The sequence below is a fragment of the Lepisosteus oculatus genome, chromosome 10 (assembly GCF_040954835.1).
Source record: "Lepisosteus oculatus isolate fLepOcu1 chromosome 10, fLepOcu1.hap2, whole genome shotgun sequence".
NCBI lineage: Eukaryota > Metazoa > Chordata > Actinopteri > Semionotiformes > Lepisosteidae > Lepisosteus > Lepisosteus oculatus.
Window position 1 is genome coordinate 10,627,360 of NC_090705.1, and position 24,987 is coordinate 10,652,346.

General features: G+C 40.7%; 3 protein-coding genes across 3 annotated transcripts; 2 read left to right on the plus strand and 1 right to left on the minus strand.

Moving 5' to 3' along the window:
* Positions 1-1,691: 1,691 nt before the first annotated feature.
* LOC102690222 (telethonin) lies at positions 1,692-5,411 on the plus strand. The gene is made up of 2 exons (XM_006636084.3): positions 1,692-1,923; positions 3,222-5,411. The coding sequence occupies exons 1-2, from the start codon at positions 1,787-1,789 to the stop codon at positions 3,616-3,618; spliced, it is 534 nt and encodes a 177-aa protein (XP_006636147.1). The 5' UTR covers positions 1,692-1,786; the 3' UTR covers positions 3,619-5,411.
* A 535-nt stretch (positions 5,412-5,946) lies between these two features.
* Positions 5,947-11,076, minus strand: ccdc127a (coiled-coil domain containing 127a). The gene is made up of 3 exons (XM_006636083.3): positions 11,014-11,076; positions 10,151-10,277; positions 5,947-8,001 (listed from the first exon to the last, which is right to left on the minus strand). The coding sequence occupies exons 2-3, from the start codon at positions 10,266-10,268 to the stop codon at positions 7,316-7,318; spliced, it is 804 nt and encodes a 267-aa protein (XP_006636146.2). The 5' UTR covers positions 10,269-10,277; positions 11,014-11,076; the 3' UTR covers positions 5,947-7,315.
* A 264-nt stretch (positions 11,077-11,340) lies between these two features.
* sdha (succinate dehydrogenase complex, subunit A, flavoprotein (Fp)) lies at positions 11,341-24,987 on the plus strand. The gene is made up of 15 exons (XM_069194902.1): positions 11,341-11,442; positions 12,546-12,632; positions 13,113-13,274; positions 14,170-14,313; positions 15,077-15,241; positions 15,734-15,882; positions 16,463-16,587; positions 16,815-16,983; positions 18,312-18,507; positions 18,845-19,016; positions 19,623-19,741; positions 20,577-20,688; positions 22,749-22,879; positions 23,322-23,432; positions 24,482-24,987. Exons 1-15 carry the CDS (start codon positions 11,383-11,385, stop codon positions 24,566-24,568), a joined length of 1,989 nt encoding a protein of 662 aa, XP_069051003.1. The 5' UTR covers positions 11,341-11,382; the 3' UTR covers positions 24,569-24,987.

Genomic DNA, 24,987 nt, shown 5'->3' on the forward strand with positions numbered 1-24,987 from the left:
CTGACATTGCATTCTTTGGCCTTAAAGAGATACATTTGTAATCTCTCTTTACTACTCAATCAAGCTCTTCCTTTGTGTGTACTGTAGTCTGTTACACATGATTCCCCCCCACCCCAAACACCTAATGTTGCATCTTAATTTTTAAATTTCATACTAAGAAAGCAAAACATATGCAAGGCCTTCTTAAAGCTGACTTTAACAAAAAAAAACATGGTGGTGAGTATTTTAAGTGTTGCTCAGATGCCCGTTCTTGAAGTAATGCAGTTAAATGTATTTTTAAAAAGTCTTTAATTGTTTGAAATTGGACTGACAAAGGATTTGCTTTTGCATTTTTTCAGGAGCACCTTAGGAAATAAAGCTTAAAAGTATTAATATTGTAATATTTTGAATATTTAGAGAGTCTCCTGTTCGGAATGATTTGTTAAATTTATTTAGCATACAGTGGGAGAATTATAGAAATCTCTTGACCGCAATTAGACTTATCCTGGCAATATAGCACATATTGTGTTTCTTTTTTGTCTTTTTTAGATACTGTAGACCACTTCTTAGAAGATTTTCATGTTAGTTTTTCACACGTGAAAATAGAGTAGCTGACAAAACCAATAGACACTTCTCTTCAAATTCTTCATCTGCTTAACCCTCATTCTGGCTCCAGCCTTTCTGTCTATTAAAGGTCTTAAAGGAGCATATGTATACAAAAATGAATAAGGAAACCATAATTGTAATTGTACAGTTGTAACCTTTTTGTCCTGGAATAGCCAGCCCAGTCAAAGGCATTATCAGCTTTGAATAACAGGAACAGAAAAAATGCAGAGTACAAAACCATAGACAAGGGTATTTTGATCATCAGGTTAAAATGAAATAAGATCATTCAGTGGGAAAATGCTGCCCAACTCCCACTCGTATTCAAACCCCTTAATTGGTTTATCTCGTGCTTATCTGGTTACGGATTTTTCACTTACCACAAAAACTTGGCCAATTAATTCTGGTGTGCTATCCATTCCTCACTCAAAACTTTGAGAACATCCATTCGTTCTCTTGCTGTTCTCAAATATTGTAATGTTCTCTCATCGTGGACAAAGGTCTATTTTTATACACCAGCTTTTCCTTCTGTTTGATCTGAATAGTGTGGCTGCATTTAGTAAACTTGGTTTATGTTTTCTTTTCATCTGTACACCTTGTAACATACATCATCTTACACCAAAGATTGTGGGTGTCTGAAACAAGTAACAGCCATACTGTTGAAGCCAGTACCCTTGCATATTTCAGGATATGCCAGGATGAGATCCACAAATCAATTAGCTACCAGCAACCAAATGAGCTAAATGGGCTCGATGATCTTTCTTCCAGTCCTACAAAAGGATTATGTTTGTTACACCTTCATGACCAATGTTGTAGTAGATACAAGCACAGAAAATATGCCTACACTTTTCCTTCATTGTTTACCATTAACATTTCTGAAATATTTAAAGCTGTGTTCAGTGGCAGTAAATAAAAAGGCATCATGTGTCAGTCAGTGGCACACGTGACCTCTGGCCTCTTCTGTGTAATGAATATCATTACATGGATGTGGGATTAGTCAGTCTCTTTTCCCACTGGTCACACAAGATATTTTGGCACCTGACATGATGAACACATTTGCAGTGATGCACTGCAACTAAAATAGAGACCAAACATTATTTAAGAGGCCCGTGACCGTGCCGAGAAAACTGTCATTTAACAGAAGCAAACACGCAGCCTGCATAAAACAGTTATCCATAACATCTGAGAAGCCTGCTTTCCCAACATGCCTTCCCATGCTGCAAAGGATATCCCTTATCTCTTCAACGCCTATTGTGATGTGAAGGAAGACAATGTCAGGAAGAAGGAATTTTATCAATCAACATGGCTGGACCTGGATATGGAAACAAGACCTCAGGAAAAGTATGTACCAGACCTAACCCTAGCCAAAAAGGTTTAATATGTAATGAGTAGAAAATATGTGTATCAGGGTACCTGGGGAGCTCTTTTGTGTTTGCATATTATCGTGACCTTAAAGTTTGTATTTTGTTACAAAAGAAGCTTTTTTAAAACCTGATTAAGAACTGTTAGGAACTGTGAGTGAAATAAAGAACAGAGAGATGGGTGATAATGATGATGGTGACACAGACAAAAAAAACAATGAATCCCAACTTGTTTGTAAGACAGTTCTAAGTTAAAATAAGAAAAGAAAATTGGAGTTATGTATCAGATCGCTAACATCAAAGCTGAAATGATCTGCAGTTGAAAAATGCTGTTTCCTTTGGATAGTTGTTTTTTTTACATAGCTCATATAGTTGTTCAGAGCCTTGTACAGTAACAGTGCTACACACTCACACTCCAGCTCGTACTGTAAGCTTACATATATCCTGCTAACTTAACAACCTTAGACCACCACAGGAATCGCAATCAGTATGTCATTGGGCGGAGCAGTGGCTCTGTGGCTAAGGATCTGTGCCTGTGGCTGGAAGGTTGCCGGTTCAAATCCCACAGCCGGCAGAGGAATCCTACTCCGTTGGGCCCCTGAGCTAGGCCCTTAACCCTAACTGCTCCAGGGGCGCCGTACAATGGCTGACCCTGCGCTCTGACTTCAAGCTTCTCTCCCGGTCTGTGTCTCATGGAGAACAAGCTGGGGTATGTGAAAAGATTAATTCCTAAAGCAAGAAATTGTATAGGGCTAATAAAGAAACATTATCATTATTATTATCATTTTCAGGACTTCAATGTAACATTTGTATTTCACCCATAACCCCTAAATTCAATACATTTTGCCCATAACAGGCTCAAACAAGGACTGCATGATGGCGCAGTGGTTAACAATGTTGCCTTGCAGTGCTGGGGCCCTGGGTTCGATTCTGGACCTGGGGTGCTATCTGCATGGAGTTTGTATGTTCTCCCCATTTGCAGCGGTTTTTGCTGGGTGCTCTAGTTTCCTCCCGCAGTCCAAACACATACTGGTAGGTTGATTGGTTTCTGGGGAAAACGAAATTCCTGGTGTCAGTGTGTGTGCAGCCTGTGATGGACTGGAATCCTGTCCAGGGTGTATCCTGCCTTACTCCCGTTGCTTGCTGGGATAGGCTCCAGCTCCTCAGTGACCCTATAGTGGATGGAGCGGTTTCGAAAATGGATGGATGAGCTCAAATAAAACAAGCTAATTTTTTTTTTTTACGTGCTTCTAACAAACTGTTGTAACCCACTCTCAGGACAACGCTGTTCGAGCAAAACACTTCGCGAAAGGAGAGCTATGAGAAGAAGCAAGTGGCTCATTTTCTGGTGCAGAGATCCCCCAACCAGAAGATAAAGTTGGGCATACTGGGGGAGAAAATGAAGGAATACCAGCTTCCCTACAAGAACGTCCTCCCTGTTCCCATGTTTGTGCCCAGCAAGGCTAAGAAAGAGCACCACCGCACTCCAACCCCAGAAGAACTCAAAGCCATCATGGAGTTCGAGAAGGCGTTGTCGAGCGGCCTCAGTACCAAACGAAGAGAGATTTCTGAGATTAAGAAAGACATGCCCAAAATGATCCAGCCTACGCAGTTAGACTTTAGAGCCTCAAATCTAATTTCTCCTCAAAATGTGCAGGCTGTGCAGAGAAGCTAAGGGTTTAACTGTAAAAATAAAACACTAAAATAAACTTTCACCCTGGAGTCATGGAGGTAAAGGATAAAAGGGTTAAAAAGCACGTGCTAGTGAGATGTATTGATTCTGTAGATCTTAGCGAACATGTTTACAAGAGTAGTTCAAGTAGGGAGCTGCGTCAGCATGCGTAGGCTGCAAAGGAACAAGTAAAGGTTTATTTCATGCTGAAAAGAGAAGAAAGGAATCACTCTTTGGGTGTGAGCCGAAGTGCTCACACCCGAAACGTTGTTTCCTTTCTTTTCTTTTCAGCATGGAATAAAAGTTTACAAGAGTGCATTTACATGACAAACATATTCTCTAACTTAACTCAGTTGTATAATGTTTCTGCTTACATAACTGTCGCAGTATAAATAGATTCGGAAAATATTTCTCAAAGCTCCTTGCAGTGCTGCGACACTCACTTGTAACATTAACTTGTACATTTCCACCACAATTCACATTTTTGCATCGGGAAATGTGTTTAAAAGCTTTTACTTCTGGGTGAACTAAAGAGCAAAATAACAACATAAAGTAGATAAAAACACAAACTCACACGATAAGAACACGGACACAACAGAGAACAGAACTCATTCTAATAATATCTAGTGTATAATGTCTTAACATGTCTTAATGTCTTAACATGGGACAAAAAATGTGATCATGTTTTTGTATATTTGTCCTAGGAAAGGAGTTGAGTTAAAGAAAATTAGAAAATGTTAAGGACATTAGACCCTTGTCTCTACAAATCAATTACAGAGAATGTTAACACTGTAAACATTTCACTGTATTAATCTCTCAGCAAGCAGGCTAATTAAAATGCTTATTTATGTACAGTAGTACTACACTCTGTACTTCAGATGAAAGGGTAAAACTGAGATCTGAACTTCTTGGCCATTAATGATCCCGAGGCACTATTCAAAGCAGTGGGGTGTTAATCCTGGATAAATTCCACTCTGGGCTTGCGGATCTTTTCTGACACATCTGCCTTAATTCAACAGGTGAAGCAGTTTCTCAGAGATCTGCCTGATCTGCTGGGCAGTGGAGCTGCTGCTGTAGCATGTCTGCCTTGTGTCACACAGGTGGGGGCTGCTGTTCAGTGGTGGGTGTAGTGAATCCATCCCCTCTGAACTTAACTAGCAGTCCCATTGCTGAATGAACTTGGACAATGTTAGATGGTATCATGTTCACTGACATAATCTGATTCCAAATATAGCGTAGGCATAACTGAATATCTTCAAAAACTATCCCAAAATATATTAATACATGTAGAGGGTGTTGCGCAAGTGTTCCGAAAGAGTTTTCGAGGATGAAGTGTGTGCAATCCAGTGTATTCATTTCACATAATGATGGATGTACTGGACAGAGTAGGCCTTTCTGAAGTCAAAAACAAAATATGACAATGTTGTGCCACATTGAAGGAAAAAAATGGGTTTGATGAAGTACTTCTGGTACATTAGTTATGATACACTGTATGCGAGACAGTGACAGACTTTCACTAGACTGGAGTCTCGTGTGGTGACGATCTGTACTGGGCTAATTAGCTGATTAAGGGGTATGAAAAGATGAAGAATGCCTGACAATTGATTAATTAATTAATTGGCCAATTTGGGCAGTCACCACATCATTCAAAAGAGTACTTTCAGTTGTGTTCAGTAACGAATCATGACTGAGTCTGTAGCTAATCTCTGTTGGTGTTGGCCTTAGTAGCCCACATTAATTTTGATTAATGTTTATTTTTCAGTTGAATTTAATAAAATCAATTTCAACAGACCATATATACACGCGTCTGCTGTGCTTTTCTGGTCCTACACACTCAGCATGTTCAGTACCTGCCAGTTTCTAGCCTCTGGTCTAGGTCCTGGTCCTGGAGGGCCAGTGTGTCAGGAAACTTTCAGTCGAACTGAGCACTTAACATAAGTTAGCTCATTAAAAGCTTCTCACATCTCTTAACATGCTGCTGCTTTAAAGAGATCTGGAAATCCCACAGACACACTGGCCCTCTAGTACCAGGATTGGAGACTTCAACCTCAGAGCATTAGGAATTGTGTGTTTAAAACAAGTGGTTATACAACACAGAAAATCCTCATTGATAAGATGAGGATATTAGCATTAGCATGAGTATTCACTGTACAAGTGCATCAGATACAGTTGACATGTCCCTGAGCCACATATACCTTGTTAGATTACCTATAATCTTGAAAAATACAGGCATGGCAACTGTGCCCTCTTATTTTTAAATAATATCCCTATTATTTTCCTAAATCCCTCCTCCTTATTCGACACCCTCATCACGGACATCACTGACTATGATTGTTCACAATTGCATGACAAGGATTTACTGTATATATTACATCTGAAAAAAGACAGGATAGTTTTACAGTGCTGTACATTGAGGGTGTGCAGCAGGTTCAACGACTATCATGCATCTGCTGATTTCCATACAAGTCCAATGCAAAGGCCATTACACTTTCAGAAGTTATGTCTACCAGATAATCTACCACTTTTAAAATTGCTTCTTTCCCCATTTTACCTTTATTCAGACTAGCAAGTCACCATGTGTATTGTACAAGCCAAAGTATATGCATACGTACATGTCATCACAACACAAGGAGAATAGTGCATCCTGAGGATATTTTATCACACACTGGAAAAAGAAGATCAAAAAACAAGTATCCTCATAAGTCACAAAACACAGAACAGTACAACTGAAACAAAGCAGGAACATCTTAAAAGTTAATGGAACCAGATCTATGAAGAATCTCTCCAATATACTCTGTTTAACTGAAGATAGGTTCTAGCACTTTGCACACTGGATAAATTAAAACAGTTGACCTTGCAAAAGGTGCAGGAATACAATTAGTTCAGAGTTCATTTTTTCCACTTTTCAAAGCGTTACTGTACAAGCTTTACATTAAAAAAGCATTACATAGTACAGAAGGAGCTGCCCTATGCAATACAGGTACCCTGGTTAAACCAGTGAAAATGGGAACATCAAATTATAGTAGAATATCCCAGCCGACTTCAAATATGGTAATGAAACGTCACTTTATACTGACACCCAGTGGTCGAAATCGTGAATTGAAGAAGGTGCTGCAGGACAAGAGTTCCTTTTCTGAGGTTTCTTCGGAATTGATCATTACAGGTGCATTTATTTCACGGCTTCCAGCCTGTCAGGAATTGCCTTCTTAATTATTATAGCTTAGTTTCAGCCATGCACACCAAAGCCCAACTTTTTAAACGTAGTTCAAGCAGTTCAATTTGATAAAAAAACATTTGCGATACTAGGGATGGTATTGCAACAAACGTTGTCTGGCAGCTAAGGTCCTGCCAGCATAAAACAACAGTTAACAGAGGTGTTATTATGAGAGTGATCTAATTGGAACTGGCTTTACTTGCAGTTATAATCTTTATCTGACCTCAAATTCGTTCATTTCATTTGGGTTCTGTTTTTAACTTAACCACGCATGAATAAAACAATTATTTCCGTGATTTCTAGGCAAGTACAAAGCATTGCTCTTTCACGAGATTTGACCTTCTGTCTCTGTGACAGTGGCAGACTGTGACACCAAACCTCCCCCCAAGAGATCTTTTTCAAGACTTTACAGTAGTGCAAAGGAAAACGGTGATCTACAGTACGTGCCTATCAGTGTTTCTCCCTTCTCATCGCATCGCTGCAAGGTCACTCGAGGTTAGACTGCGATCCCAACAGAGAATCCTCCACTTTCTTGAACTTCTGGAGCTGGACCTGCAGTTCCCAGTACTTCAGGTAAAGCCACATCAACCTGCCGTTCCTGCGCTTATCCGTATTCAGCCAGTCCGCACAGTGCCTGTCGTGCCTGAAAATGTCTCGGAGACCGGCTTCCAGTTGCAGCTCGGCGGCGATCGGGTCCGTGGCGGCTTTGACGAGCAGGTTCTTCTCCACCTCCAGCCGCCGGTCGCGGGGCAGCAGGACGCTGCAGTACGCGTCCTGCCTCTCGACCAGCGCCGCCTCCAGCTCCTCCAGCAGCAGGGCGGCCCTGCCCTGCCACTCCCTCTCCCTCTCCAGCGCCGCGCGGTACTGCACCCCCGCGGCGCCCGCGCGGGCGAGCCGCCTCCTCTCGGCCTCCAGGCCCTCGCGCTCCCGCCGCAGCCGCCCCCTCTCCTCCAGCAGCTGCTGGCTCTGGGACACCAGGGCTCGCCTGTAGCCCTGCACCCGGTGGCGCTCCTTCTCCAGCTCCACCTCCAGGAGAGCCGCCGACCGCCGGCTCTCCCCGAGCGCGTCCTTGTACTTCATCTCCAGATTGGCCGCGGCGGACTTCAGGGCCTCGTCGTGTCTCTCTTTCGCCTCTCCGATCTCCCTCTGGGACTCTCGGGTCCAGATCCACCCTGGGAGAGAACGCGACTGGCACGTCTTTACAGGAACAGCACCTGAACTTTCACAAGCTTTGACAAAACCCATTCGTCTCTTGATCAGGTTGGCCCCAGGCAAGAAAATGTGGGGCTACCTACCACATAGACACCCCCCACTGTCACGGCGAACAGGAAAGCTTATAAATACAGTGCAATCACTAACGATTCATACTAATAATAAATCATTTATTAAACCGGACAAACCAGTTGAGGTACAATGGCCTTTTTTGCTGTACAATGGCAACCTCGAATCAATGCTGAACAAAACAGTAAGAATAATAATTAACAATAATAATAATAATATTAGTTCAAGTAGGTGCGTCAGCATGCGTAGGCTGCAAAGGAACAAGTAAAGGTTTATTCCACGTTTAAAAGAGAGAAAAGAAACAACATTTCGGGTGTGGAGATAATATTATCATGTACTGTTTAAAGGCAGCGTTAACAAGCGCATGTTGTGAGGATTTGATATTCTGAGGAGCAGCACAGTGGTGATTCAGCACAGAAGTGAATCAATCTGAATGAATCAATCATTCAGATTGATTCACTTCTAGGAAAACTGGCCCTGGGGCGTTTGTATTGGTGTCTGCCTCGAGATGGACTGGCGTCCCGCCCAGAGCGTATCCTGCCTTGTGCCCGTTGTATGCTGGGAACGGCTCCCCCACCCCGCGACCCTGAACTGGTTCATGTGGTGTTAGAACAATGGCTGGATGGATGATTCGCTCATACAAAGCTGGAAAGGTTACAGTCGAAGGCAAAGGCAAAGTAAAATGTCTGCAGCTCCCATAATGATGAGTGGTATTTTACTAGAAAGAATTGAATGTCAATTACTGCATGCACATGAAGAATAATCTGTGACAGGAAAATTCCTAGAAAGTTAAAGTGCAAAATGTACAAGACTGTGATTAGACCTGTACTACTATATGGAGCTGAATGCTTGGCAGTTGGAAAGAGGGAAGAGAACTTGATGAGAAGTACTGAAATGAGGATGTTGAGATGGATTCTGCAGATTTCAATGAAGGATAAGATCAGAAATGTAGAAATCCGTAGACGATGTAGGGTGGTGGATGTGGTTGAGAAGATGCGAGAGGCGAGGTTACGGTGGTATGGACATATCATGAGGAGGGACGTTGAGGAAGTAACAAAGAGGGTAATGGAATTTGAGGTGGAAGGTAACAGAGGAAGAGGCAGGCCTAGAAAGAGATGGATGGATTGTGTGAGAAAAGATATGGAGGTATGTGAAGTGAGTGAGGAAGATGTGCTCGACAGAGACAAGTGGAGTAGAGCAACCAAAGCAGCTGACCCCAGGACAGTCTGGGACTAAGGCTGTGAAAAAGAAGAAGAAGACATGAAGAAGACTCCAGCCCAGACAGGGTTTGTTTCAGCCAATGTGTCCATCTCTTTCATCTGCTACAGGGCGGCACGAGACCGGGCGCTTTCGGTCAGGAGGACGAACTCAGAGCTGTTACCGGCTCGCGCTCCTCGTTTAAATAAACGGGGATAAGGAAACCACTAAGACTAACCATCTCCTCCCAATATTCTTTATTTACAGGTTGGTTTGCTGTAAATAATATTTAATTCTTGTAAAATCCCCAGAAGTCATTACTCTATAACATACATTATATGTAGTGTTCGAGTTTCTTAAAATGATGTAGGAATATGTGTAGAATTCGTCTTATGTAGCGGCACAACCGGTAGTTTAAATGATCATTAATGTACTTAAACTTTGTTACAAATAAGATGTATTAGAAGAGGTTATTTAATTTTGTTTCTAATACTAAGTCAATTCTTCTTTGTTTAAATAAATGGAGGTAACGAGAAAGCACTGAAATAATTCGCAGGTACAGCGATCCCATGTTTGTATTCGCTATCTGAAACCCCCTATTTTCAATAATGCATTCCCCTGCTATAAGAGGCATCTATGGAATACAGCTGATCCTGGACATTTAGAAACTGTTCACCACGAAGTCAGTTTTTCAAGTCAGTAATACATCGACAATGCGTAATAAGGCTGTCAAAGCAAACTGTGTGAAAAAACTGTAGACAAACCTGAAATTCACAGCAATGAACTTTATTGCATCCTGCAATGTTTTTGGCATTCTCTTTCACACAAGTACTGAATACTTACTAAAGGCAGCCAGGCCAAGCATTGGCACCAGAAGGGCATAATTCCACTTGTTCCCACCCCCGTCCCCCCTCTGGTCTGGTTGGATATTCCATCCCGGAGGGTCATTCAGATTGTTCATGGAGACGAGCTAGAGACAAGAGCACAGAGGCACTGAATAGTACAGAGGAGGACATGAGGTCTCTGTAGCCCAGAAATCCCATCCTACCAGAATTGATCTGGACTGGGTCACTAGAGAACGCCGAGGACTTCGGCATCCTGCGTGTACCCTGTAACTGCGGTTTGCCACTCTATAATAATATTAATTTATCAGTCATCATCGAGGAAACTTTAGCTTCCTTGCGGTCCTGTGTTTACGCACGACAAGATCTGTCATTTGGATGCGAGGAGTGTTCAGTTCGCTTCCTGAAATACTGCTAGCGGCGGTACGTGTTGCACCCAAGTGCAGTTCACACTCTTCTACAGGTTAAGCAGATGTAACCGCACCAAATTAATCTGATGACATTGGTATCAACATTGTGAAAAGCTACTTTCCACAAGAGCTCTTATTTGCCATGCATACGAAATCCACAGCGTGCTGTATGTACATGAAGTCACACAAACATATACTTTATTAAGTCACTAGCTATGAAAACGTGCAAACGTGAAAGTTGAAAATAATGTTCATTTCACTGTACCAGGACAGTACGGCACTATCAAACACGTATACCCTCTGTGAGGACATATGCAGAGAACGTGTGTGGCTTCTGTGCATTTTAAAATAATGTTGTCAATCTGACTATATAGCTGCATTCATCAATAATTCATATCTGATGTACAGCAAATGTATCCGTTCACGTGCAAAAGCTTAAAGAAAGACCACTCACCTTGGAACTGAACTCACTCTGGAGTGCTTCCACTTTATACTGCTTGCAAACATTACACAACACTTTTTCTCTACGGACGCAGTTAGAAAAACATAGGGAGGTAACATATGACTACATGCCGTATCTTCAAGTAAAACATACATTATTACCTTATTAAGTAAAGCAGTTTTGTTATTAAAACATAGTCAATTTCAGATGTAAGAAAGACTCATTTCATGGTAAGAATCTTTTCGTTAAGTAATTTTGGTTCAATGCGGGTACCCCCTCCGGCGTGCTCTAATTTTGGTACGTCCCAATGCGAGGCGGAAATCTTCCGCGTAGTGCCTACTTGCGCATGCGTAATTAGCACTTGATCCTGTCTGGACTGCCATGGCTGCGGTCTGCGCTGCTTCACGTCTTTTTGCGAGGAGGGTCGTGTCATCTAAAGCCGTGAGTGTCTGTCTTTTAATCGTGCTGCACACTAATTCGGTGTTGCTGTTGCTAACGTTTTGCGGACAGCTCTGTCTTTTCATAGCCGCCTGAGTTTCAGTTGCTGCTGCTGGCGCGGTTGTGTAAGCAGTAGTTCTTTATGTGGCCAGTGGGTTAAATAACCTTTTTGTTTCTCACCTCTAAAAGGAGTCGAGCAGCGAATAATGCTGTATTGAGTATTTCATGGTGTCTCATAAAATCTTTTGTGTCGTGATATTTTTCATGTTTATTTTTAGTTAGCCAGCATTTTAAAGCGGTATGTAAGTCTTTGAGTAGTGAAGGTCAATGTGAAAACGTTACAAAACAGTGTCGTATTTCTGTGCTACACTGTCGCAAATACTCACTCTTGCCTACTCGGACGGATGGATAAGCGCTTTTATTTGGGCTTTGCAGTATTTTTTAGTTCTGTTATTTATTTTCAATTAACTGCTTAGCATTTCATTTAACAGTTTAAGTATTTGCCACTTTATGATGGACTGTTATCCAGAGGACGCAAGAAACTGAATTTGTTCGCAGAAGTTTTATGGCCTCTTTGTAAGGATTTATGTTTCGGCACATTTCTTTTAAGATTTAAGATCGTATGCTATGTTGTACCTTTTTCACGTTTTGTCTTCGAACATGACCTTTATTTTGCAGCCTTTACTTTTGAAAAGGTGCACAATCGCCCGTCTAGACCGCAGAGCTGAAAACTGTAGATTACATCTTTGACAGATTTTTCTAAGGATTCAGATCACTAATGAGTGTTTTTCTGTTTTTGTTTTTTAAGAATGTGTTTTTTTTTTAAATAACCCATTCCAATCCAAACATTTGCAGTACTCTTTATTTAACTGTGTTTTTTGACGTTTTTATGGCTTGTTGTATTGTCAGTGGGTGTAATCATTAACTAGGCCTGTGGTTTTGATTAAACTTGTCATGGCTTTGGAAAGCTGTTGAACAAAATATTGTGTTAACAGATGTGTGAAATTCCAGTTAATCCTGTCTTTCGATTCTTTAATTTTGTTTCCCTTCTTGAAGACATTTCAAGTCTGCTGCTTAATAGAAAAGTCTTCTCACTCTGTCCCCAGCTCCCAGCAGTTTACCAAGGGAATTCTCGGAAGTTTCACTTCACTGTCTATGGGAAAAAGGAGAAAACTGCTAAAGTTTCCGATGCAGTAAGTTCATCATCTCTTCTCCTCTTTCACACTGTAGCAGAAAACTAAGTTTTTAAATATGTGGTTCTAAATTAGCACTATATGTGTGTAATCCAATGCAGTGTTTATCTATGTAAAATGAGGTGTGAAATTGCAATTAGTCCATTGATAAAGAAGACAAAAGTGGCAGTAATTCTTTGTTGCTGTCGTCATGTAGTTCTTTTTTTAGTTATGTTATTTCAGTCACATTTCTCCAGGCTCAGTGCATGTTGTTCAGCTGTAGGTCTCCCTGACGATTGATCTAAGCTTGTGAGGTCTCTTCATGGTACCTGATCAGTAGGTGATCTCCTAAGACAAGTCCAGTCAGCACAAGCTTTATTTTAACCAGTCCCATGGAATGTAACTTGTGCACAGTCTAGATAGCAGGGTGTTGCATGGTTCATAGTTTTTTTGAATACGTAGCAAATGCATTTGGGTGGTTTACTTTTTTCTTCTTTTCAGATCTCCACTCAGTACCCAGTGGTAGACCATGACTTTGACGCAGTGGTTGTGGGAGCAGGTGGTGCCGGACTGAGAGCTGCTTTTGGCTTGTCGGAGGCTGGCTTCAACACTGCCTGCGTGACGAAGCTCTTTCCCACAAGATCCCATACAGTAGCAGCTCAGGTACAATCCACGAGTGGTACTCGGCTTTTTAAAACATACATGAATCCTTTAAATGGTCCTCTGAGCCAGTTTAAGGTAATAGATTTAGTCAAATTTATTATTGTATGTATTTATAAATGTATTTTTACAAGTGAATACCAGTTTGAAGGTACAGCTTTGGGGGGAAAAGGGAATAATTAGCATTTTCTAAACATGAGCGTCACATGCTCACTAGTCCACATAGTATTAGAATGTGCTCTGGCCCAGTGAGCTGTGGTGACTCCATTATGAACTTTAGCGTCATAAATTATTATTAAAAGCTAGATTTACCTGTGATAAGCGCTTTGGCAGTCCAAGGTTCATACCAAGGCGGCACTATGTAAAGTGTGGCACGATTGACTAAGCAGAGTCATTACTAGTAACATGAGCTTTTATGTTACAGCCACAAGGAGAGGGTTGCTTAGATAAATGAAAGGTGATTAAATTATTTCATACAGTGTACACACATTCTTTTAATTGTGGATTGTTTTTTTATGTTTAATAATACGTTCATAATTCTCTGCTTTACACAGATCTTAGTGATTGTATTGCAGAGTCCTTCAAACCTGGTCCTGTTGAGACCGATCCAGTTAGTTTTACGTGTTATCTGTGATTGATGATTGGCAACATCTGTGAATTATAGATAAATAAAGCCAGTAAAGAGAACTCTAGTCCTTGAGATACGAAAAGTGCTTAGATTTTAGTTCTAAATGTTTTCTAGATGACCTAATTTAACAAATTGCATGTCTATTGGAATTGTTCCATATCTTTAGAAATTTGTGATGTAATGGTGACATTAAAATACCTGCTGGATTGGACCTGTCCAGGACAAGGATTGGAGACACCTGCTCTATTGTCATTTGTTCCTCCTGTCCAGGGTGGTATAAATGCAGCCCTGGGGAATATGGAAGAGGATGACTGGAGGTGGCACTTCTATGACACTGTAAAGGGATCAGATTGGTTGGGAGATCAGGATGCCATCCACTACATGACAGAACAGGCCCCAGCTGCAGTTATTGAGGTGAAGTACTTGGGGTTGTACTCTGCCTGGAAATCATAACAGTAGAGACATCAGGGCATGGGTGGTTTGGGCAGCTCAGAAGTGCTCCATTTTACAGAAGAGATTTACAGAAGCTTTACAGAAGCTTCCAAGCTCTATTGATGTTTCACTGAGGGTGTAGCTCCACCACACTGCAGTCCTATATACGATGAAGCAGCTATGGATACATCTTGGTTTTAAAGATAATGGAAGTAAAGTCTAGTTTAGAGTTTCTTTTTATTTGAAGAATACTTTCATTACCTCCCTGTAAAGTATATTGGTTCTGCATAACACCTGCTGTATCTGTTGCTTGGTTCTGCATAACATCTGCTGTATCCATTATTTATCATAGAATAGTTTGGGCAGTTCAAGCACATGATGTTTTAATGGCTGCTGAATCTCTACATTCTCTATCTGTGAGGGGATCCCAACACTGAGTCAAGCTGTGTTATGTCTTGTAGTTCTACTGAATAAGCAAGTACATCATCACTATTTATAATTCAGCTACATCATTAAAAATCCTTGGAAACTCTAGTATATGTGTAGAAAGATTCTAATTTAAGTTAACTTCTAATTGACATAGTCTTTTCTTATAATAAATATTGTCTGTTGATTTTGCATTGTTGGTGTTTTTTTTCCAATAGCACACAGTAATGTGCTTACTGTAGTGAAGCAAGTGAACGTGGTATTGTAGTGTGTTGTGAGGATTTAACTGAATGTGTTTCTCTGGCTTCCTTTGGATTAGCTGGAAAATTTTGGGATGCCGTTCAGTAGAACAGATGATGGGAGGATTTACCAACGTGCTTTCGGGGGGCAGAGTCTGCAGTTTGGGAAGGGAGGACAGGCTCACAGGTGCTGCTGTGTGGCGGACAGGACTGGGCACTCGCTGTTACACACACTCTATGGTCGGGTAAGAGCCTGTCTTGCTCTCACAGCTATCTTCCTAAAGCAATCTAAATTTAACTGCAACTACACAATCACAATTGAATAGTAGGTGCTGCTCAATGGGCAGTGGGATTGCAGTGGGGTACAAATTGTTCTTCACAAGCCCTGTCACACTGTTAGATGCAATACTGTAGGCATATTTTAGTGATGACGTTTTTCCTGCTGTTCTATTTTGATTATTTTTTCCTCTGGTGTCAGAGACCATTGCCATGTGTTGTTTTCAGTGAGATAACTACTGAGTAACACTTCTACTGTCTTTAAATGCTGTAAAAGCCTAAGAAGAAGATACATGCAATTAAAATCTATTAGTTTGTCGTATAAAGTCTGTTTTAATGAGAACCACTTAAATAGGGACGAAACATGATCATAAGAAAAAGCATAAGTAAAAGGCATTCATAGAGAATGTTTTCTGTTTAATCTGCCTCTGTGCTGCCTTCAAACCTGATTTTATTTCCAGTCTCTAAGGTATGACACCAGCTATTTTGTGGAGTACTTTGCTTTGGATTTGCTTATGGAAAATGGAGAATGCAAGGGAGTAATAGCTCTTTGCATGGAAGATGGATCAATTCACCGTTTGAGAGCGAAGAACACAGTCATTGCCACCGGGTACGTACTGCAGCAGTCTCCTAAAAGCTACTGAAGGAGTCATCCTTTCCAATTATTGCAAAAACCTGTCCAAACTCTGACGATAATGTTTTTGGTCTAGCAACATCTTTGCAGTGCCTTTCACTACGTCTGGCTTGAGTAAACGTCAGTTAAGCTGCTGAAAATATTTTTTTTTAAGTGAAGCTTCTGAGATGCTGAGCCAGTGAAGGTACAGTACTTGTTTAGAGCACGGGTTGAGGCCTATAACGCAGAAGACTCTGGTTCAAGCTTTCCTAACTAGGAAGGAAAAAATAGAACAATAGAATAGAAATAGAAAATGACTAATTTCTTTTCTCTCCTGTGTACAAATAAAAAATGTACACTCAAAATTTGAAAGGAATGTAGGCCTTTAACACTGAAAATCATTGGCTTGTGTCTATTATCATAATTACACAGGAATAAAAAGTCCCTTTTAATTTTTATGCAATATGTATTCTGCACCCATCTTCAAAAATATAGCCAAGGGGACAGTTTTGTGCGTAGTGTTTGGTTCGGGGAAGTTTAGGTTTGAGCCTTTTGGTTTTGTCTTCCTTTTACCCAGGGGCTATGGCCGAACGTTTTTCAGCTGCACCTCGGCCCACACCAGCACAGGTGATGGCAATGCAATGGTCACCAGGGCTGGCTTGCCATGCCAGGACTTGGAGTTTGTGCAGTTCCACCCTACAGGTGAGGATGATCTCCTCTGTGCATTTCTCACTCCATAGGATCTGGCTTCCACTAGGCAAACAGAATGGATTTACAAACGAATAGTGTTTTACTTTGGTTCCTGTTAATCTTCTGAATGAAGACTAAATTAGTTGTTGTTTTTTCATTCTTTGGAATAATTTTGCTTTGTCCCCTCTTAATTCACTGTTTTTCTCTCCCTGTGTTTTTTTTTCATGTTAAAACGGTAGGTATTTATGGAGCAGGGTGTCTGATCACTGAGGGCTGCCGGGGTGAGGGAGGTATTCTCATCAACAGCGAGGGGGAGAGATTCATGGAGCGTTATGCCCCGGTTGCGAAGGATCTGGCCTCCCGAGATGTCGTGTCCCGGGCGATGACAATCGAAATCCGTGAAGGAAGGTTTGTATCTCAGTGTTGAGAGAGCTCCTGCCCTTCGTGCCATTTGAAGATGTTCATTTCTGTCACAGGTTAATCAATTTCTGCCTGCCGTAATATATAGAGCTCCAATTCTTTATTTTCAATTAGCTGCTCCCACCTATGTGGACTTTGAAACAGGAGTTCACTCTCAAATAGGTGAGCTAATGTGGCCCAGTTCATACACTTTATAAACAGTCTAGTTAAACACATGGTAAGTATCAGAAAAAATAAGACCATTGAAATATTTTTAATATGCATTTTTGGTGAGATCTTAGACGAGTTACAGTTATTCAGCTGATTTAACTGCTAATAACTTCCTATAGCAATCCCACATATGTCTGAATATAAGCTTTGGAAAAGCTTATTAAAACGCTTTATAAACTCTTTATAGGCAGATGGCATGGTGGCACTAGATCAAAAAAGAGTGAGATTCAACTTGAAACTTGGAAACTTGATTGAACTTGATTTTGACTTGAAAAAACAAATACTGAAGTACAGCTAAATCAATGGTATGTTTCTGTGAGAGAATACATAGTAAGCTTCCATGCACATCATGAAACTCCACCCTTCTCCTTTTCTCTGTGCTGCCATTTGGGCTGATGGTAGCAGTTTTTGTGGCAGTGCCTTGATTCTTAGCACTTCCAGCCCTCCATTCCTTTTCTGGAATCTAAGCAGTTTATTTAATTATATTTCCCCGCTAAGAGAGCCTTACAGTAGTAATGACTGCATGAAAAATGCAATGAAAATCTGCACAATAATGTTCGCCTGTCAGCCTCGGTGAAAAAGAAGTGCAGTGACCGATTCAGGCTAACGAAGAGAATTGAAGTACGAATAAATAATGGAAAACTAAATAAAGCAACATAAGATTTCAAGATGATCAGCAGAGTTGGCAAATGGCAACATTGCTGTAAAAGATTATGGTAGTAAGTGTTACATAGTGACACCTGTCTGTACAAACCATAATGTTTGCTTGCTTTTATTGCAGTTTCAGAACTGTTAGAGGTGTTTAGTGCTCTGGTATTCATTGTTCTGTACTACCCATTTTATGTTGTTGTGTTTTGTTGTATTGTAATCAATATTACTATTTAATGCTTTGTAATGTACTGTGCGCATTATGTGAAAGTGATGTCTACCGTACCGTGCACGTCCCGAGAGAGCAGTGCAAATACAAATCCCTATGTACGTGTACATATGGCATATCCACCATGATGGTTTTCAATGGGAGGTGTCGGAGGTCTCCTTTTGATATGATGTGTCCCTCCTGTACGTCTCTCTTCACAAATCTCTGCGCTCTGCCTTTGTCCTTCCAGAGGCTGTGGCCCTGACAAGGACCACGTGTACCTGCAGCTGCACCACCTCCCCCCGCAGCAGCTTGCCACCCGCCTGCCGGGGATCTCTGAGACAGCCATGATTTTTGCAGGTGTCGATGTTACTAAGGAGCCTATCCCTGTCCTCCCTACAGTCCACTACAACATGGGGGGAATCCCAACCAACTACAAGGGCCAGGTGGGCACCACAGACTCCCGTCACCGCCTTCTGTAGAATAATCTACACTAGCACTTGTCCAGTTTCCCTTCTTGCAAAATGAAGGCAGAATAAAAATGTGCTGCAGTAGGAACTTGAGGTTAGCAGAAGATGGAAACATAATTCAGTTTCTCTGTTCTGTTGGTTTGCGTTCACCATGTGTAAAAATTCCTTTTTAAACTTAATACCCCAAAACGTGCTTCCCAGTAGTTGATAGTTTTTATCCACATTTTAGGGAGTTAAGTGAACTGGAGCTGCTTTTTAAAAAAAATTGTATTGAGTGTCTACTTTACGGCTAAGCACAGTCTTGCTGTTTTAGGTCATTACTCACAAGGACGGCGAAGATAAGGTTGTCCCTGGACTCTATGCTTGTGGAGAAGCTGCCAGTGCATCCGTCCATGGAGCCAACCGACTGGGCGCAAACTCTCTCCTAGACCTGGTGGTGTTTGGTCGGGCCTGTGCTCTGACCATAGCTGAGACTTGCAAGCCTGGTATGACTAAAGAATTACTGTGTGTGTCAGACCTAGGTGTGGGGCGCCATAACGGGGATCTTGGAAAGACAGGCACACAGATGCAGGTGTAAAGTAAAAGCACTGCTGCTTTTGTTGCCAACCCTCCTCCGAATTGTAAACTTTAACAAACCTCTAGAAACATAGCTACATAGCCAAGTAGCTAAGGTTCATACCAGCTTTCTTTTTAATTCAGTGCTCTGACCCTTCCCAAAATTCACGAGTTCCATGGTTGGGTGGAACTCCTCCTTCTTCTGGTACAGGTGCATAACGGCGGATCTGCTCTCTTCTCATAGGGCAGGTGTTGACTGACCCTGGAAACCTCAGCTTCTGGGCTTGAAGTATCACATGATCCATTGGTCAGGTGATGGAGGATGCTAGGTCATCCCTCATTGCTCTCTGGACAGTGTGGTTCACACAAGAACCTTCATCTGCTCCTCATCTACTGCTCTCACACTTTGTACCTTGCAGCCTTCTTTCACACATGTTTATTTAAGTAAAGATCCATTTAAGCATATTATTATTCAAGAATCTTAAAATGTGTAGTGATTAAGTAAATTAATCTGTCTTATTTTTGGATTATTATAGGAGAAACTCTTCCATCACTCAAGCCAAATGCTGGAGAGGAGTCTGTGGCCAATCTTGACAAAGTGAGATTTGCAAATGGCAGCACCAGAACTTCGGAAATCAGGCTTAATATGCAAAAGGTGTGTAGCTGTAATAATGAGAAATATATTTTTTCGTTGAAATGATTTGTTTTTCAAATCAGAAGTCTATGGAATGAACTTTTTCAACTCCTGTCAGGATTCTGAGTTAAACTCAGAGAACACTTCTCTTTTCTGTTCTTTTTGCCTCTTTTTCAGTGCAGGACATTCTTTTGATTTTTAGAACGCACCCATTAGCTCTTCTAAGAACTAATACTAAAGCAGCAACATCTTTTTTGCATTGAGTGTGACTAAAATCCCGTGCACTATCTAAATGAGGGTTTATGAACACACTGTAAAATATAATAATGTTTGCCTTTTTTATTGCTTATTTTACTTTTTTTTATTGCTTCCCTACAGAGTCTAAAAATGAAAATATCAACATGATCATCCATTTTTACAAGTAGCTTTTTTAAAAAAATGTATTTGAATAAGAAGTGTTATTGTTAAACATTAGAATAGTTTTGCTAATGTGTGCTGACAGGTCATTGTTGTTGCACCACTGCCTTCAGAAAGGATATTGAACTAGTTGCTAAATACTATGAATTACCATGGCAAAATGTAATTAAGATTACAAATCCCACGAATACCTTTTGACAGGAATGGGCTTGTAATATGGTTCTGAAACTATAAATGTATAAATTTTCTTCTTACAATATCAAATATGAGATGTAGTCAATATAATTTCTTATAGAAAAGAAAGCTCTTCTTAAGGACATTGCTGGATCCGTGTTAAAATCCAGGGTGCAGTAATTTTGTGTTGAGGATGAACTGTAGTTCTCGTCCTAGCCCTGTGGTTGCTGTGTGAGTGAAGTCTGTGCCTGTGCTCTTTGCTCAGACAATGCAGGCTCATGCTGCAGTGTTCCGTACTGGCCCGGTCCTCAAAGAAGGCTGTGAGAAACTGGATGCTGTCTTCAAAAGTATGGATGACATCAAGACCTTTGACAGAGGTATGTTTCATTTTGCAAGGGGCTTGTTGAATTATGTAGGCTAAACGCTTCTCTCGGCTTCCGTTACTGGAAAGATACGCTTTTCGCCCTGTTTTTTTTATTTCTTAGATTAAACTTTGGCATTCATATTCTGATACCTTTGTTGGTATGATGATTAGTTTTACCTCTGCTGAAGTACCAGACAGTGCTGTCCACTTATTGCTGATATTTCCATTAAAGCCTTTGCTGTTTCCCCTTCAAGACAATGAGGAAATCTCTTAGATGTACAAAAAATGGCACAGAAAAGTTTGTCAATGTGGAGATGATAATTATGTAATATTCCGCCTTGTACTTTTGAAACCTTTTGAAGGTTTAGTAGGTTTTCCTGCTTAAAATCAAGACAACATCACATAGCGTGGCAAACAAAAACTAATCTTTGCTAAGGCAGTATCCAGATTCACAGAGCAATTAATTTCATGGGGACAATTGGGTATACTACTGTAATTTGCCTTACACATATGTACTGTATATACTGTTTACTATATTTTGGACTCAGCTGTGCCACACAACAATTTCAGACCTGCAGTGCCACCCATCAGAAGCAGCAATTGAGAAAGTAGTAAAAATCCATTAGTGGATTACATCAGATCCATTTCTACTCCTTAAAGGAAACCTAATGAAAATTAACCAAATGAGAGTGCAGTGTCCACAGGAATAAGGTCATAGGTACATAAACACAACAATACATAGAATCAGTATTTATCCAGATGGGGATTGAAATGGAGCCAAGACTATGTAGCCAGATGAGAGTTTGAAACCATCTAATATTCATTGCAAAATGCAGCAAATGTGCAGTTGATTCAGCAGACACACTATTAGCTTGTGAATTTCACACGAGATCCTTTATTGATAAAATGTTAATTGGCGTAATGATTTTACCAAGAAAGTCAGCATACCTGCTCCTAATACATTTTATTCAGTATGAATTATCTTGTGAATGTTTGTGAATTTAATAGTTATAAAGGAAGTTTTATTGGATGCTTAGTATATTACAACATTATCTGCTGTTCTACCTCAGTTACGCTCATGTCTGTAATTCTTTACTAAATATTAAAAAATTCATGTAGGTTAATCATTTTGAGTTTCTAGTTAATAGATTTTTGTCCTAATTTAGGAATCCTTTCATGTTGAAATGTTACCCATAGCTGGTGGATTTTCTATCTTGGCTCTGGATGTGGTCACAGATACAGTTTAAAATAATTTTCTTTTTTAGTTTTCTTTTCTTTGATTCTGAAGCTTTGAGACTCTCTGTTATGGCTGTTTGAGGGATGAAATTTAGGGTCTATGTGGTGTTTTTTTAGACAATTTACTGGTGGTGAGCTTTGGGAACATTGTTTTATTTCCATTTCTACCAGCTTTTGTCCGCATTGATTAGAAGAGTTAACTTAAATCCCTTCTCCAGTGGTTTGATTTTCAGATTTACGTCATCAATATACACTTCTAATGTTTACTTGAGCATCAGTCCTGGGAACAGGATTTAAATATTCAGACATCTGATTATCTATAGAATGTGTTTTTCTCTCTAATATATTCGTTTTCCCTAGGTTTTGTTTAAAATGGTCCACTATTTCAATTTATGTAAAGACAGTTTGGCCAGGGAAATGTCCTTCAACATTTGTACACAAGTTCTTTCTGAACCTCTGTTTATATTTTCATTTTACAGACAAAAGTAGAGATCAGCTGCCATTAGAAAAGATCATACAGCTTGAGTAAGAGTCTGATCCTACCTTCAAGTAAATTTGGACTTGATGCATCAGGGCACAGACGCGTATAGAAATGTGGGAGACGATATTTTGTAGCTCAGTGACAGATACTGTAACTGTATCAATCAAGGAAGCCATATCTGAACACTAGGCATATTCCATGGAGCTTATAATAAACCTAAGTCCCAGTGTAATAAAGCGTGCTGCTGAGTTGGTGTGTAGAGATGGTGGGATTTAAACAAGAAGCAGTTTTTCTTTGACATTAGAGGGACTTTGCTGATTAGGTTGAATGACGGAGGGGGTGTTCTGTGTCCTCAGGCATTGTGTGGAACACGGATCTGGTGGAGACTCTGGAGCTGCAGAATCTCATGCTGAATGCGCTGCAGACCATCAACTCAGCTGAGGCTCGCGAGGAGAGCCGGGGGGCACATGCCAGGGAAGACTTCAAGGTGCGCTGCCTGTATTTCAGAACCAGACCGCCAACGGGGACGCTGCCAGATCCCATATATACCCACAGACACCACAGGGCCTGGTTGGATTAACAAGACCACATTCTGGAACAGGGCTCAGGTCTTGATCTTGACCTCTCTTGTGCTGAAGTAAACGGTTTAGGGCTTAATATGAGCTCCAATTCTGAGAAATTTCTTCTGTAGAAACATGTAGACACACATAGAACCACATTTTACTTAAATGGGAAGAGGTATGCAAATGCTATTTAACAAAATATAAGTTACATATAACTGACGGATGAGTTTGATATTTCCAGCGTTGCAATGATAACAGTGTGACTATGCTATGTTTGAAAAACAATCACTGTGTGATTGTTTAATTTTTCTGATTGAGATGGGTGATCACTACTCATTTTGTTAACAAGTATATGTTGACTTTCAGGACCGCATTGATGAGTATGACTACAAGAAACCACTGCAAGGACAGCAGAAGAAGCCATTCAGTGAGCACTGGAGAAAGCACACTTTGTCATATGTGGATTCCTCTGGGAAGGTAAAGTAATATTGCTGCCTGGGTTCAGAATTGACCCCAGGTTCAAATCTGGAGTGCTGTCTGTGTGGAGCTTCCACTTTCTCCTTGTGTTCATGTGGGTGTCCTCCAGGTGCTCCAGTTTCCTCCCACAGTCTAAAGACATACTGGAAGGTTAAATGGCTTCTGGGAATATTGGTCCTGGTGGGAGTGTGCGCACGTGTCTGTTCTATGTGTGTCCTGTGATGGACTGGTGTCCATTCCGGGGTGTCCTTCCTTGCGCTTGTTGCTTTCTGAGTTTGGCCCTGGCAACCTAGGATTGGATGAAGTGGTTAGAAAAGGAATTGATGGGTCTGGAAACGTGCTGGTTCCAAAGTCTGGTAATTCATTAATTTGGAGATGAGATGTATAAAGCACTTTTTCACATCTCGGCTTGCAACTGCAAACCCTGCAGCAGCACACGGGAGATAGAGGAACCGTAGGCAGACTTGTTCCACCCCCCGGTACCTTAGAGCTGCTCATCTTTTAACTCGTCGCAGGCAGCACTGCCTGAACCAGACGTTCTGCGCCTGATTGAGGGACAAGTGCGCCCTCCCTGACAGCAACATTTTAGAGTTTCGGTTTTAGATATAATTAACTATTTACATTATGCCATCACAGATGTGAGGTTAGATATGGCAATATAATTAGTAAAAACACAGCAAACGGTTAATAATCCACACAAAAAGATGAGAAAGATCTTGTTTCATAGATTAAAATCAGGTCTCAATGGGGTCATAAATTTTAATCCATGGCTTGCCAGTATTTGCTAAACCTCTTTGCCTACAAGAGGAAAAAAAATGATTTTCTTTTCATAATTTGAATCTCCTTCACAACACTGATCCATTGTTCAGATCTTGGGGGTTCTTTAGTACACCATTTTCTTGCGATTTTCTTTCTGGCTGCTAAAAGAATTAGTATATGTATATCAGACTAGTATGTGTCTATCCTTACATTGATTATTTCTGGGTAAAATTGTTGTTCTTGGCTGCGTTGAGTTTTACTATAACTTCCCTTCCATACCTCTGTTTCAGGTGACTCTTGAATACCGGCCAGTGATTGACCATTCTCTGAGTGAGGAGGAGTGCTCCTCCATTCCACCTGCTATTCGCTCCTACTAGGCTGCCGGAATGACATGTTACATGCCTACATTTAAATTATAATAGGCTTTTGGCAATATTCATGTGAACACAGTTCTTTTGTGTACTATACTGGATAATACTACCTGGTATTTGTGTTCTTGGCTAAAAGGTTTTTTGTATTTTGTTCAAACACAATGGCTAAATGTCTGTTTTTGATTTCTAAATCATTCTTGTTCTTGGAGGAATATTCAGGTTTTGCTGACTTTCAAGGAACATTTAGAGCAGGCTTGGTTTAAAAAGATAATGGTGTCAAGCTCATCTTTAGTTGTAAATAACATTTTTCACTCATTTGTATGTTCAAGTGGCCTTAATAGCACAAAATGCGTTTAAAGTTCTGTATTGCATGTTTAAAGCTGGCACGATTTATTTAAAATCTTAATAAAGGGCACCCGGAAGAA